Raw genomic sequence first — 15239 nt, forward strand, 5'->3', positions numbered from 1 at the left:
TAAGACGGTTTCTCAAGTTCCCTGGGTAGACAGCCATTATTAACGCTTTGTTCCTGATATTCATTTAGTGTTCATAGGCATCTTTGGGTTCTAAGAGCTACATTACGCAACAGTTTTCCGAAAATCGCTTCCGATATTTCATTGTCTGTTTCTGCACTCAGTTGTTTCCATAGATTAATGGGTCGAATCTTGTTCATTGGAAACACACAGACATGTGCACCCACATACAATGTGAACACAAATTCTTAATGTATTTTAACCTTAACTTTCAGATATGGGTGCACTATTTGGGGGTGAGGCTCCTTCAGTTAAATGGAACAGGGGTTCCTGTGCCAGTAGCAGTGCTGCTGCGCTCCTTCACTTTTAAGTATTAAAAGCGAAGACTAGAAATCAAATTAACTAAAAGCAGAATGAGCAAAGGGGAGAAACCGTGAGACAAAGGCGCTTATTCTCCTACCCTTTATTTGTTTATTTCGGTTCCTCTCCTGCCCCCTCAAATTCCTATTAAAAAATTACCATGATGATTCTGCTCTTCCGGATGGTAGTTTAAAAACTGATGCCAAAGTCCTTTAAAAAAATTATATGCACTGGTGATTCAGCCTAGCAAACTTTGAACAAACAGCTGGGAGCCAAGAAGAAATCGAAAGGCAGGGAAAGCTGGTACATTTCACAACATAGTTTGTCTTGCCAATCGGCGGTGCAGATGTGCCTCTTAAATCAACAACAACAACCTCTTTCATTCAAAGCCAGGTCTCTCTCACTCACAAACACACCCTTGCCCAACATCAGAGCGCCTAGCTAGTTCCTTGTCAAGATGCCTGGGTAGCATCTTTGCTAAGAATGTTTGAAGCAACAGTGTAAAGGGGCCAGCAGTGACTGCCACCAGTTCAGTATCAGATTCTGCAAACTGCCCGGGGCAGGGGGGACCAGAAGCAGATGTTTGCCAGAGCAGTGTAAACCATAATAGAAAATGTGTAAGGCAATATAGTACTTTGTTATGGAAAGTAGGGGGAAGGGAGAGAGAAGCATACTGGATCTCATGGAAAAAAATGTTTTTTTTTTCCTGGCACTCTTTGATGGACTTTTCAGCCATCATCCTGGAAAATGGGATTCCCAGAGTCTATAGAGGAATACCATTTCCATAACTGCTTTTAAAAACTATTCCTTTGAAATATAGCCTTGAAGATCTGGGAGCTCCGTAGTGCTGGCTTCTGGGACGGTGAGGTCATTTGCATGTTGCAGACTTTAAAACTATCTTGGCTAAAGGGAAACGCTGTATTTTTCAAGCAGGCAATTAAAGCCTTGTTTATAAAAACCTCATTTTTAAAGATTTAATTACAAGCCAAACAATGCAAATAACAGCTTCTTGTTAAAGGAGTGAGGGAAGCAACTATTTTGCGTTGTGGTCCTAAAGACACTTACTGTGCAGCACTCCCACTAAATTACTGGATCAGGGTTTACCAAACCTGGGTCTCAAGGGGTTTTTAGACTACAATTCCCATCACCCCTGACCACTGGTCCTGCTATGTAGAGATGATGGGCATTGTAGTCCAGCAGCAGCTGGAGACTTAAGTTTGGGAATCCCTGTATTGGATTATTCTGGAATTATTTCAGAGTGAGTGTGAGTACTGCCTGTGGGTGCTAGGAGCTAAAATTATGGATTGGAAGGAGTATAGGTCTGATGAGCAATAGGAATATTGGTTGGAGCATATGGTCTTCATGTCTGCCCTAGACTTTTGTTTATTGTTCTGGACATTATTCTGGGCTTTAATTAGTGACCGCACATTTTATAATGTGAAGCCCCAGTGTTTTGGAACATACATTTTAAGTAGTACATTGTATGCATGTCTGTTGTTATTAAACTTCTTTTTTTCTCATGTGATGTATATAACAATTGGCACTAGTGGGTGCTGCAGCTAAATATGTGGTAATAGTGATGACTGCTAATGCTATTCACTATCCCCTCCCAGAAGACTGGTGATCCTTAGCAAGTGGGGTGCGGGAAACAGCTTGAAGGGAAATGTATGTTTAGCCTGATCTACAAATTGCTTGAACTCAAGCTCTCAGATCTAAGCTACATTAGTGTAATGGAAGCCAAAGACTTGAGCTGAACCGCCTTGGGGATTGCAACCTAGCAGCCCATTCCTAAAACTTGACTACTGCAAGGTCAGGCAGTGCCAAAAAACACACACAAAAAACCACCCCACCCCAAATACACCGTTACACAATGTAAGGACTAGAAAAATGTACTTAAGCTTAAAATAAGACCCAGCAAGTGAAGATTTGAAACCCAGGTTCAGCTGACCTTGGTTGCAACACAACTTGCTGTTATTTCGTAGCATATGAATGCAACACATCTGCAGACAGTTCCCCTTCCTTTCACAGAGGGTCTTGTTGGTTGGAATCAAAAGCAGGCTGCTTGCAAGCTCTCGATCAGCTCTTCTCCCAATTGCCAGCCCACTCAGACAAGCAGCTGCCATTCATCCTCAAGGCTTCATCATGTGTCAGTCAGCCAAGAAGATACAAGTGCATCCTAATCAGTGTGCTCTGGGAAACTGGAAACCGTTGTCGATTAGACTGTTGTCTGCCAGTGGAATGAAATACAAACCTTATCACTTGCCAGGTTCCCTGGTGACTGTATCAGACTTTTTAGCTGAACCCCCCCATTCCTTATGCCTTCCAAAAGGATGTGTTGTTTATGACACTAAGCCTAGTTAGTTTGCTATTGCTTTTTTTACTTTGTAGGAGGTTAGGCAGAAGAGGTGAAGAAAAGCAAAGAAACAATGTGAGAGATGCAAGTCTTTCCCCCAAAAAGTGTGTGCATTGTGGGGGCGGGGGGGGGTTAGTAACATTCAGAAATCATCAACTGGAACAACCCCACTTCCTTGGAACTACAAACCCTACTAAGGACCCATTCACAGCACTTTTTCTAAACAGGAAGTAGAGTCAGCCATAGTTTATTTATTTTTTAGGAAATTTGTTATGTTGAACTTGCCTCGTAAACATCTCAGAATGAAGAGAAGGAAAAATCCATGGGCACAAATCATTATTTTATCAGCTGCTTCCCAATTTTCAAACAGAAATGTTATTCTCCAAGGAAAGCTGTTCAAAATAAGTTATCAAAAATACAATCCTGTCCTGCTTGCTCCAGATGGAATTCCTTGCTTCAACAGTACCACTCGGATTTACTGTTCATAGAAAAGTTGTTTTTCCTCACATTTGTGGGTACTTGATGATGGATGGCATTTGTGCAGCTGGTTAAACATGACAAAATTACTGCAAAGGCCAGCTTTGGCTGACTTCAGTGCATAAAAACTGGTCATGCGATTGACCTGGAAGCCAATGTGTCCACACCGAAAGAAAGCAAAATGTATCTTAATCATCCAGGTCTGGTGACTTAGCAAAAGATAGTTCAGAGCAAAGAACAGTGGTTGAGGAAGACAGGAAAATGCATTTGCAGGTGCCAACAGCGACAACAACAACAATTGGTGTTAAGGAACAGCCCTTACATATTTCAGGTATCTTAATTTTAATTCCCAAGAATGCTTCTGCAAGAGATCACCATGACAAAAAATTCATCACTTCAGAGGAACACAGGACAAAAGCCCAGGGGCCTGCTTATAAGCTGCACATAGATATGCCAGAATTCTTGGATTCTCTCTATACCCATATCTAAGTGGCAGGCAGGCATCCTCAGAAAATGACAATACCCCACCCTCCCCAAAAGCAGACATTAGCACAACTAAAATTCCTCAAGCAGGTTTAAAGTTCACAGGTTTTTTCTTGGAGTTGTAACATGCATCTCATGGAGGCTGAGTCTATCAATGGCAGCTAGTCATGATGGAGTCTGTGTCCTGCCTCCATAGTTCAGTATGCTTCTGAATACCAGTTACTGGAAAACACAGGAGGAGAGAGTGCTCTTGTCCTACTTACAGGTTTCCCACATGCACCTGGTTGGTGACCGTGAGAACAGGATACGGGACTAGATGGACCATTGGCCTGACCAGCTGGTTCTTCTTACATTCATATATTCTTATCACATTTTTGAATGTTTTGAGACCTCTGCAGTTGCCTTCAGAGACAGGCTGGACTCACAAATGTGTCTCTTAGGGGCATTTAATAAGGACCAGTTGTTGGCTCCCAGATGTAAACCGTCTTTCAAAACACAACCTTGTTCCCCTCTCACAATTTAGTTCTAACATGTGCGTTGTACATACGTAACTTCTCAAGAAACCCAGATTAGATGTAATGCTGGAAGACAAGGCTGTCGGTCCCATGCAGGCTGTTTCAAGAGGGATATATGATGAAGGCAGGAACAGATATTTGAATGAGGCTTCTTGAAATGTCGGCTGTAGCGTGCTGGAAGGAGGCTCTTTTTGGTGCTTCCAATGGCAAAACGTTTTAGGCCAGCACTGTTGAAAGGGTTACACCCTTGTTTAACTTTGCAACGGACACAGGCATTCTCGCAGAATGCACATCTTCCCTGAGAAAGACACACACACACACACACGTCTGATTGTTGCATGCTTCTGGAGGCACGAGTGTGTCCACCGTTTCTGGCCACAGCGGAAGCAACACTCCGAGCCAACTCCTATGGCCTGGCTGAGACTGTAGGTTGAATGGATCGGTGTGCAGCCGCATGCAAAGGATGCAGCTGCACAGCCTGTCCATTCAGTCGACAATCACTGCCTCCTTCACAAAGACATGTGAAGTGAAACGGTGCCCCTAACACAGTACCTGTGGGTTTGGATTTATGGTGTGAAGTGAATGCCCGGCAGCTTCATTGCCCCCTGCCCCCCAGGACTGCCATCGCTAGAAACAAAATGTTAACACATGGCTGCGGTAGGGTCTCCCCTGTAAGATGTTGCCTGCCCAATATACTTTTACCTCCAAACCATGGGGGAGCCATTTGGATTATTATTATTATTTATTTATTTTCCCTAGGCAGCAAGTGCATTGCTAAGCAATGAGGACAAAAGAAAAGATATGGCTGGGTTTTTTGTTTTGTTTTACTTTCACCCCCGTTGCCATATAACAAAGGGGGATTCCCCCCCCCCACTCCTCGTTTGTTACTTTAATTGTACCTGGTTATCTAAAACAGCTTTTATTCCACCCCTTGGCTTGCCTAAGAGGGCTGCATGCTGCTCCCAGCTCCAGCGCTGCCACCCCCGCCACCTACCCTGGCTCTGGGCACCAAATACCAGACGTGAGTTTGAAGAGTTGGCAACTTTGGGCACCGACGTGTCTCAGGGTGTTGGCTGGCTTCTCGGGGCTATGATTGATAACCCTCTCTTCTTTGGAATAACTTGGTGTGTGGGTTTGGTTCACACCATTACTGCATGTTTTGTTCCGCAAGAACCTTCGCTCTCTTTTGAACAAATTGTGATCTGGGTTGTAGGTGTGGGCTTTTTGGGCTCGGGTGATTTGTACTCTCTCACCTGCTGTCTCCAAGATGGGCCAAATGCTTCATGGATCCACTTTAGGTTGCCATCATGTTTGCCCTTCGATGAACGTGAAGAACAAAAACACAGGGACTATAGAAAAGAGGGCAGGAAGAAGGGCTTAAGTGTCTCCTCCACGATTGGCTGTTGCGGGCTAATATCCTCTGGGTATTTTATTATTTGTTTTTTCAGTTTATATCTTGCCCTTTCTCCAGAAGCCCAGGAATGATCAAGCAGTAAAAATGTCCACTGTTGTAGGGCCCCTCTAGACTGGTGTTTTATTGTAGGTATATTGTACATGTTAATGACCCAATACCTCGGGTTACATACGCTTCAGGTTACAGACTCCGCTAACCCAGAAATAATACCTCGGGTTAAGAACTTTACCTCAGGATGAGAACAGAAATCATGCTCTGGTGGTGCGGCAGCAGCAGGAGGCCCCATTAGCTAAAGTGGTGCTTCAGGTTAAGAACAGTTTCAGGTTAAGAACAGACCTCCGGAACAAATTAAGTACGTAACCAGAGGTACCACTGTAGTAGTATTTATTTGTTTAATTTTTATACCACCTTTCACCCGAAGATCACAGGGCAGTTCACAGCATTAAAATACATAAAAATACAATATGAGAAGACAAACAAGAACACACATAATTAAACAGAAAGAAACTGCAAGAAGTGAGGTTACAGGGAACCAGGCAGAGGGCCTTCTCGGTAGTGGCTCCTGCCCCTCCCATCAGATGTCAAGGGAATAAATAACTATCTGACTTTTAGAGGACGTCTGAAGGCAACCCTGTATCGTGAAATTTTAAAAGTCTAATGTTTTACAATTTTTATGTGCTGTAAGCCATGCAGAGTGGCTGGGGAAACCCAGCCAGATGGGTGGGGTACAACAAAACAACAAAAAACAACAAAACAACAAAACAACAAAACATTTGAAAGGCCATGGGTTGTTAATTAGCCAAAGGTTTGGTCATAGAGGGAAAATGTGTAACTAAGGTGCCAGTTGAGCCTCCCTGGAGAGAACATTCCACACACAGGAGCCACCAATTCTCAAGTTGTCACTCTCTGGACCTCTCATGGATGAAGCATCGGAGAAGGGCTTCAGATGATGATCACAGGGTCCAGTTCATATGGAAAGAGGAGGTATATTACCAATGGCTTTATTCTGCTTTGTTAGTTCTGTGCTTTCCCAATGCTACATTATTACTGTCTGAAGGGCTATAGCACAACAAAATTGGAAAAGCTATGGGTTTTCAACAGGAAGGTTTTTAAACACACAGGGAAACATGCTGGGGGGTTTCCTGGTCACCCACTAAATATCTTCAGAGAATGTACTCTTCTTTTTGGAAGGGAATATTCATTTCATAAAATTTCTATGCCTCCCCAAAGGAGTTCTGCATCTGCCTTTGGATATGCATCTGCGGGAAAATGCCCGATTGCTAAGATGTGAGGCAACTTTCAGACCACATCACCAAGGCCATTGGGGTTGTGGAAGTAGGAAAGATTCACCAAAGCATGTGTAGATGAAAGGGGTGGTGGTGCAGAGAGAAATGGAAGCAAATAACACTGCAGCCAACTTGAAAGGGAGAAGGAGGTAGACCCCCTCCGCCCCCCCAGGAGCCTAACTCGGACAGGTGGCCGCGGCAGAGGAGACGAGAGGCCAGCGTCCCTCTCCTGGCTGCACCCCCCCCCTCCGGCCCTGTAACCCGAGCAGAGAGGGTTTATTTTAAAAAAAGAGGAACCAGCCAGCGAGCGAGAGCGCGAGGCGGGCAGAGCAAGTCGCTTGTTGATGTTTCCGGGTGTAGATCAACAAAGGCAGGGGGAGGATCCCGCAGACAGGCAGCGATCGGGCGATAAGCGAGCGCGCGCCCCAGGCTCGCCTTACAGCCGCCCAGGAGGGGCCGCGCCGTCCCGGGACCTGCAGCCAGCCAGCGAGTAGGCAGCTCCTGGGTAGCTTTGCCCGGCGCGGAGGTCAGCGCGACCCCCAGGCCTGTCCAGAGGCGGCGGCGGAGGCTCCTCGCTCGCTCGCTGGCGCGGCAACAGGTGTCCGGGGGCTGCGAAGGGAGAAGACCGCCCGCGGCAACTTTCCCCCCGCGCCGTCGGAGGAGGAGGAGGTCGCTGCCGCTGCGTCTCCTTCCCAAGCCATGACCAGCCTGGAGGAGGAAGAGCCCGAGTTCGATTTCGATTTCCTCTTCGAGTTTAACCAGAGCGATGAGGGCGCCAGCAGCAAAGGTGGGTGGCGAGGCAACGGCGACTCCGGCCTCCCGGGATTGAAGTGGGGGGTGGGGAGAGAAGAGGTTAGTTTATTTGCAGCACGTTAAATATAGCGGTTCTTCTGGGACGGAGGAAGAACGGTCTTCGGCAGAGGCGGAGCCGAGGGAGGGAAGGAGGGAGCCATCTGGAGGCGCCTCCCGTGGCTGCGATTCTTTCCCCTAAGGGACGGGTCAGCTCGGATCAAGCGAGCAGAGTTTCCCCGCAGAGGTGGTGGTGGGCACTCAGACTCCTTCCCTTGGGAGTTTTTAAGCAGAGCAAACTTGGATCAGTTGAGATTCCTGTATCGCGGGGGGGGGGGTGGACTGGATGACCTTTGTGGTCCCTTCCAACTCTAAGGTTCTAGGAGGTTGCCTGTTCCAAATGGTTCGCGAAACAGGTGTTGCTGCTGCTGTTGTCTCAGGGTAATGTGACCTCCCTTTCCCACCTGTGCAACCTTTTTTAAAAAAAAGAAAGGAAGGAAAAGGGAAAGTAGAATTCAGGTTTCACTGATGCGTGTTGAGAAGCCTTTGCAGATGTGTGCGGCTAGAAGGAGTAAAGGCAAAGCAAGTGTCTTTTTGCAGAAAGGCCCTCTCTCGGATGGAGCATCCAGGAGAGACTGCTGGATCTGGCCAACGGCCCATCTAGGCCAACGTCCTCTTCCCAAATAGTTGCTGGTGAGAAACCAGCCAGCAGGCTTGGAGCGCAAGAGCGTGCTCCCCTTCTGTGGTTTCCAGCAACTGGGATTCAGAAGCATTTGCCGCCTGCGTGGCTGCTGTGAGGTCAGTGGGATAAAAGTGATCAAGGCACGCTGCAGCGAGCTGCCTTCTGTGCTGGAGAGTCAAAGGGCTTGACAGGCTGGAGGGTCAAAGAGGCTGAAGAAAGAGGAAGGGGAGTGGGAGGGAAAACACCATGGAAGGCCCAGAGCCAGGGCAGCCTGTGCTTTGGGATGGGCTATAGACCAGGTTTTATGTACTGGTTACACCAATGCTATTTTCCTAGAAAAAGAGGTGCCAGAACTCACCATGAAATCCTCCCTTGTTCTCTTAGAATGGCAATGGCGCCCACCTGAGAAGCTCTGGAAATGAGTTCTGGCTGAAAAAAAGGCCTGGGTTACATGGAACCTTTTTGGCTGCCCCACTAACATCAAACCCCAGTGTCATGCCATCATAGTCCTTGTCAATTATGTGTATGCCACCTTCTTATAGTCAAAACCATGGCATGTGGTGTGTATACTTCTCTGCATAGTCATTTGTGTACTCTGAGCATGCTCAATAGGAACCGTTGGCTAGAAGACATGGGAGGATCTTGGGGAAACTTGAGTTGGTCCTTGCATCAGTCTGGGAGCAGAAGGGCCTTTGAAGACAGTCCTTGATGAAAGGTTCCCAGCAATACTACTCAAGCCCAGCGGTTGCAGGAAACCTCTGGGGCCAGCCTCTTTCCTGATTGCTCAGCTTGAGAAGTTCTGTGGGGGTGGGGGGTTGTTTGCCACATGCTGCTTGAAGGAGGAGGGACTGGTGATGACTGGGTGGGGATGCAGTTCTCACAAGCAGCTTGAATGTAAGCAGTAGCTTCCCCTTCCCCCATCCTGAGAAGCTAGCCATCACTTTTCTGTGGAATACTGTGGATACGTAAGAGTAAGTATCTGGGTTCCGCTGGCAGTGTGAGGCCTTACAGTTCATGGTGTAACTCAAACACTATTTTAAAGGCTTGTTTTCCCACTGCCAGGCTTAGGCTGGCTCAGCCAGGAGTAATTCCGCTGATGAACAGAGTTTGGATCTGGTGCAACTTTATGCCAGCTTAATTTCATCAGCTTGCTCTATGCCACTTTCTTGTGTATAAGATTGTTCCTTGAATGATAGTAAAAGTAGCTGCCAGGGAAGACCTCTGAAAGCCGAGGAGCCATCACTGAAAAGGCTGTCTCTGGTTGCCACTTGTCCTATTTCAGATGGTGGAGGCACCTGGGGAAACAGGTGCTAAACAGGGCAGTACCCTGATCGAAGCAGAACTTTGAATGGAGCTTAGTATGGGTCAAACCACTGGTTTCACCACCATCTCTTAAGAGAAGACTGACAAATATATATAGTAGAGCCCTTAAATGTGTGGCGGCACCATTTAGGCACTTCACATCTTTCCAGTCCAAGAAACCAGAAAAATTCTATGTTTGAACAGGACCACCGTACCTCTTATTTTGGAGGATATTCCTATCCATGTTTTCCCCTATGCAGGTTTGCTTGAGGGCTTAAACACTCCCTAATGCAGTTACTCTGGAAGCATCTTGTGAATTGTGAGCATTCTTCCATATTTTCAGATCTGGCCTGCAACACAGAACCCACTTACATTTTCTGCTATATATGAGTCAGTCTTTTCTTACAGACAGGATGGCGATACCGTTGGTTTGATCCATGCTAGGTGCTGGGCTACGATCCAGTTGTTAACAACTTTATATCAGTGTGCAACGTGACCCAATGCTATTACTTTCCTTGGAAGGGTGTCATATCTGTGGCACCTGGAAAAAGTCTAGCTGCAATCCCTGAGATGCCTCCCAGCCAGTGCCGGATTTACATATAAGCTAAAGAAGCTATAGCTTAGGGCCCCACTCTCTTGGCCCCCCCCCCCCCCAAAAAAAAAAATTAAAGGAAAAAACCACTGGATGTACCTTTCCAAAATATAATATAAAAAACAAATAAAATAAAACCTACATACAGCAACAATGTTTTGAGTTGTGTAGGCTCCTATTTGTTATGTACAAATGGCTTTAGATACCTATTAGGTCCATAAATTAAAAAGGTAAAGGTACCCCTGCCCGTACGGGCCAGTCTTGACAGACTCTAGGGTTGTGCGCCCATCTCACTCAAGAGGCCGGGGGCCAGCGCTGTCCGGAGACACTTCCGGGTCACGTGGCCAGCGTGACATTGCTGCTCTGGCGAGCCAGAGCCGCACACGGAAACGCCGTTTACCTTCCCGCTATAAAGCGGTCCCTATTTATCTACTTGCACCCAGGAGTGCTTTCGAACTGCTAGGTTGGCAGGCGCTGGGACCGAAAGACGGGAGCGCACCCCGCTGCGGGGATTCGAACCGCCGACCTTTCGATCGGCAAGCCCTAGGCGCTGAGGCTTTTACCCACAGCGCCACCCGCGTCCCCCAGGTCCATAAATTACAATACAGCATATATTCAACACACAAAAAACTTGACAATTTGTTGTTGACAAAGGACAGCTGGACATATAAAGGGCCCCATTACCTTCAGTAGCTTAGGGTCTCATCAAACCAAATCCGGCCCTGCTTCCAGCTCTGAACATGCACAGACCAGTTCATACTAAACATTTCCTCAGGCAGTTGCATACCCACATACACTGCTGGCTAGAGATATTCACCGGTGTAAATCAGCCCAGAGGCACAGAGCAAGATATTTATATGACTAAGTTCCACAGGAAGTACCAGTCCTTCCTGTGTCTCCTGTGGGTATGATGAGGACAGGCACAGATGCATACGTTGTCTGTGGATCTAGTTAGGGAACACAGAACAGAAAACGGCACAGGAGAAGTGCATGCCTTACCTGGAGACTGTTGTGAGGGTCTTCCTCTTCCCCTCTCAACATTGTTCCTGGAGGAGGCCAGGTGTGGCCTTTAAGTTCAAGTACCACTTCCACCTCCTCAGCTCTTCTTAGTACAGGCAGATCTGAACAGCCACACCAATAAATCTCGTTGTTGTTATTTGAACACAAGAATCCCCCTCACTGTGGAAGATTAAATGCTATGGGAGATCCTGCTCTAAAAAAAAATAAACCCTTTTCAAACTAATTTGTATGTTGTGTTTTATATTATGTGGGTATATATGTTGCCTGCCCTGGGGCCTTATGGTGAAGGGCAGGTAAGCCAATGAATAATATTGTGGGTAGCAATGGGATCCCATGGTGATGGAGATGTGGCCAGGGAAGGGCAAGCAAGGTTTTCACCTGATCTGACCTAGCACGATATAAAAGTGTACGGACAGGGTCATGTCTTCCCCAAGACCACTACTACCTAGTGTTAAGAACCTGGTTCTGTTTATCCTTGTAATGGCTGTCATACAGCATTTCCAGTGGATTGTGTTCAGTTCAGTAGCTGCCCTTTTATGCAGCCCCAAGTACTTTTACACACAGTGCAAGGGGTGAGGAATGTTTTCAAGGCAGAGGGCCACATTCCTTTCTGTGCAACCTTCCAGGGGCCGCAGACCAGAAGTGGGCTGGAGCAGTGAATGTATATTTTTCCTTTACGCAGTAATTTCTATACAGATTCACACACATTCCAGCCAGGCAAAAACTAATGAGGAGGGTGCAGAGCTGAGAGATTGTGGTGTGGGGAGAGTCTGGAGGGCAGGATGGATAGGTTTGGAGGGCCACATTTGGCCCCTGGGTGTGAGGTTCCCCAACCCCTGAGACAGTGTATATTTTGCACGAACATAATGCAAACACCATTGATTTGAATTGCATGATGAGAGCAGTGTAGCCCTGTTTTATTTGTGCTGCTCCACCCCTCTAAGTCAATGAACATCTTTTGGTCAATATCCAGGTTTCCTAAGGCATCTGGTAAAAGGATTTGTATGGGTGTTGAATATATTAATGATGCGTGGCATGATAAAAATCAGCCGAACATATATCTCTCTGAACTGCTTACAGAGCAGCTGGGTGTTTTGTGTCGTGTGTCAATGTCTCACTTTGAATCATTTATCAAACCCAAATACTAGGGAGCTGAGGGAGCTGAGTATATTAGTAAGAAACAAAAAAGAGGGAGAGAGAACAAGAGAAGCCGCCAGGAGCTCAGAGTCTCTGCTGCACATGCAATGCTAGAGAGGACTGAGTTGTGTTGGGAATACAGCCTGATCATTAACAGCTTTTCCAGATCTCGGGTTTGTAAGTAGGGAAGACTCAGCGCTTGGGGCATTTGTCTCCTGGGAAGGAAGGAAACAAACATTGTATGTGAAGGAAGTGAAGAAGCCTTGACTTGTTTGTTTCAATCAATCAGGAGTACAGGATTCTTTAAAAGCACCCGAAGCGGAAAAAGACATGTTAAAACTGCAGGTAGCTTCAATTCAGAAACATACAGACAGAATAACCTGAATGGTAAATGCACGGTTTTATTTTGTAGTGGGGTCAGAGCTGCTAGTTCCTGTGAGTGCAAGGGGATTCTTGTACCACTGAGTCAACTTAAATTATATATATATACACACACACACATGCACATACATTTTAAGCCCTCATGGTTGCAGAGGGCTAGGTAGAAAATGTGACTTCAGCAGAATGTCAGAAATGCAAACATGCAAGGTCAAAAAAGTAGCCAGCTAAGGAGTGGCCAGGGGAAATCCATTAGCCTCAAAGGACTCCGCTGCTGCTGAAAGTGATGTCAAGGAGCTTTTCAGCAGATTAATACACCTCTCGAAAAGGAGAATAGAAAATTGCACATGTTCAGAGGGTGTGTCTATGGCACAGGGCTGCTCCATGTCGAGTCATCTCTGCTTCATCCTGTTATGTTTAGGGATGCTTGCAAATGTCGTAGTGTTAATTTCTTCACCACCAGCAGCAGCCAGGGATGTGGAAAAGCTGCAAGGAAACTCACAACTTGAACCGGGTTAAGCGTATCATGCAGTTCCACTCCGACTGAGTTGCTAGCAGGCCCGTCTGATGAAATTTGGTGGCTACAGGAAGCTCAGATGAATGACAACTCTCTAAATATTTCCAAACAACCTCCATTTCTATGTGCTTTTGTAAACTGCAGCTGCTTCTTCATGGTTAACAGGCAGCACGCACACGCACACACACACACACACACACACAATCTGGTTTGTTTTCGGCATTGGCTTTGAGAAAAGAACTTACAGTGGTACCTCGGGTTAAGAACTTAAATTGTTCTGGAGGTCCATTCTTAACCTAAAACTGTTCAAAACCTGAAGCACCACTTTAGCTAATGGGGCCTCCCGCTGCCGCTGTGCGCTTTCTGTTCTCATCCTGAAGCAAAGTTCTTAACCCAAGGTACTATTTCTGGGTTAGCGGAGTCTGTAACCTGAAACGTCTGTAACCCGAGGTACCACTGTACTTGTACTGATCTGATGTTGGAGAGTGAATGGAGCCATTTTGCTCCAAGTTGAGTTATTGAAGTAAGAAGACCGTGGGTGGGGTGTTGCTTGTGCTCTGGCTGATCAGCTGTGCTGGTTTATGTGGAAGAAGAAGCTCTTTTTTCTTTTGCGCAACATGCGTCTGTGTGTCTAGTACAGTTTCATGTGTTTACTGTGCATAAGTATGCTCTCTCACACTTTATCTCAAAACATTTGTGGTGAATACCAACAGTCTGAGACAAATTGCAAATACATTTTAATCTGTATGAGTTGTAGTTTGAAATAAGATTTTTAAAATGGTTTTTCATATAACATTTATCTCCATCTTAGTTTTGTGTGTCCTTTTATTTATTTTCAGGCATTTTGTTCATTCACTATTTGCTTGTTGGATTCAGTGTTAAAAACTCCCGCGAAGACTTTTGCCCCCCACAAACGTTGCTTTGAAGTGCAATCTAGGAAGAGATCATCAGGAACAGGATGCAAGTTTGAGGGGAGCTCTCTGTAAATGTCCTTCTGGTGGATCCCCTTCTCTGTGGGTGAACTTTGGCAGACTTACCTGGTAACAGCAGGCAGCTGCAGTGTTGCTTAGCAGCAGAAAGCCACCATTCAAATTTCCCACAATGCCCTGGTGTAGTACTATGTAAGGGGCTTTGGAGGAAATTAAAATGGTGACTTTGAGACTCAACTGCCCAGTGCTGTTAAAAAAGAAGTTTTTTTAAAGGTTGGCCAGGGTTAAGTGGCATTTGTGGGCTCTAACAGAGTGCTGGGACCTATGCGTGCCGATGCTGAGCCTGGAAATAATATTGAGAGAAGTTATTAGGAAGGCTGGAATCTTCATTTCCTCATAGCAATGTTATTAAGCATTGAAACACAGCATTTTCAAATGCACCGTTCTCTGACAGAAGCTACACTGAAAGAAAGTCATTGTAGGGAACACTGTATAAAGCACAATGCACATTATGCAAATAACATGTGTGGCCAATCTACAGGCGCCACAATTCACACAGGTAGCAGGCATGTCTGGACAGAAGCACAGGGACCCACGGGGCCCAGGTACGTCATAGAGTCAGACCTTCCTCTCCTGTGCTGCCCTGTTCTCTGCTCTCAAGCTCAGTAGATTAGAAGCAAAGCCACACCAGAGCACAGACAGATGCATATTTGGGCATCACAGTGTCACTGCTTCATGTTTTGCACCACTCTTTCCCAAAAAAAGATTGGCCGCTAAGGCTCCATGCATTCCACATAATGGCAGTGAAGTTTTAGGGCAGCTTTGAATGTGTATTGGAAGCACTGAGAAAAGATAAATGAGCGACTGCCATTCTCTCTGTGTGATCCATTGTAACAGCAGCTCAAACTCCTCTGTGAATTAGATGTGGGAGTTCAAGATATGCATCAAACCCTTGCTTCTTCTTTCTGCTTGGGAGCTTTGTGAGTCACGGCAATGTCAGTTGCACCA

At 46.1% G+C, this 15239-nt stretch overlaps 1 protein-coding gene across 3 annotated transcripts in view; it reads left to right on the top strand.

The window, feature by feature from the left end:
• Window positions 1-15239, top strand: part of NFATC1 (nuclear factor of activated T cells 1) — a 131853-nt gene that overhangs the window by 5756 nt on the left and 110858 nt on the right. Inside the window, exon 1 of one of the 3 annotated variants that reach the window (XM_028737510.2) lies at window positions 7204-7672. The exons of 1 other annotated variant lie outside the window; for it this stretch is intronic. In XM_028737510.2, the coding sequence (XP_028593343.2) occupies window positions 7585-7672 (88 nt within the window). In that variant the 5' untranslated portion in view covers window positions 7204-7584. Of the gene's footprint in view, window positions 1-7203; window positions 7673-15239 lie in introns of those variants that run through there. One more of the 3 variants, XM_028737512.2, reaches the window with a different exon arrangement.

Source organism: Podarcis muralis, chromosome 8 (assembly GCF_964188315.1).
Source record: "Podarcis muralis chromosome 8, rPodMur119.hap1.1, whole genome shotgun sequence".
Taxonomy (NCBI): domain Eukaryota; kingdom Metazoa; phylum Chordata; class Lepidosauria; order Squamata; family Lacertidae; genus Podarcis; species Podarcis muralis.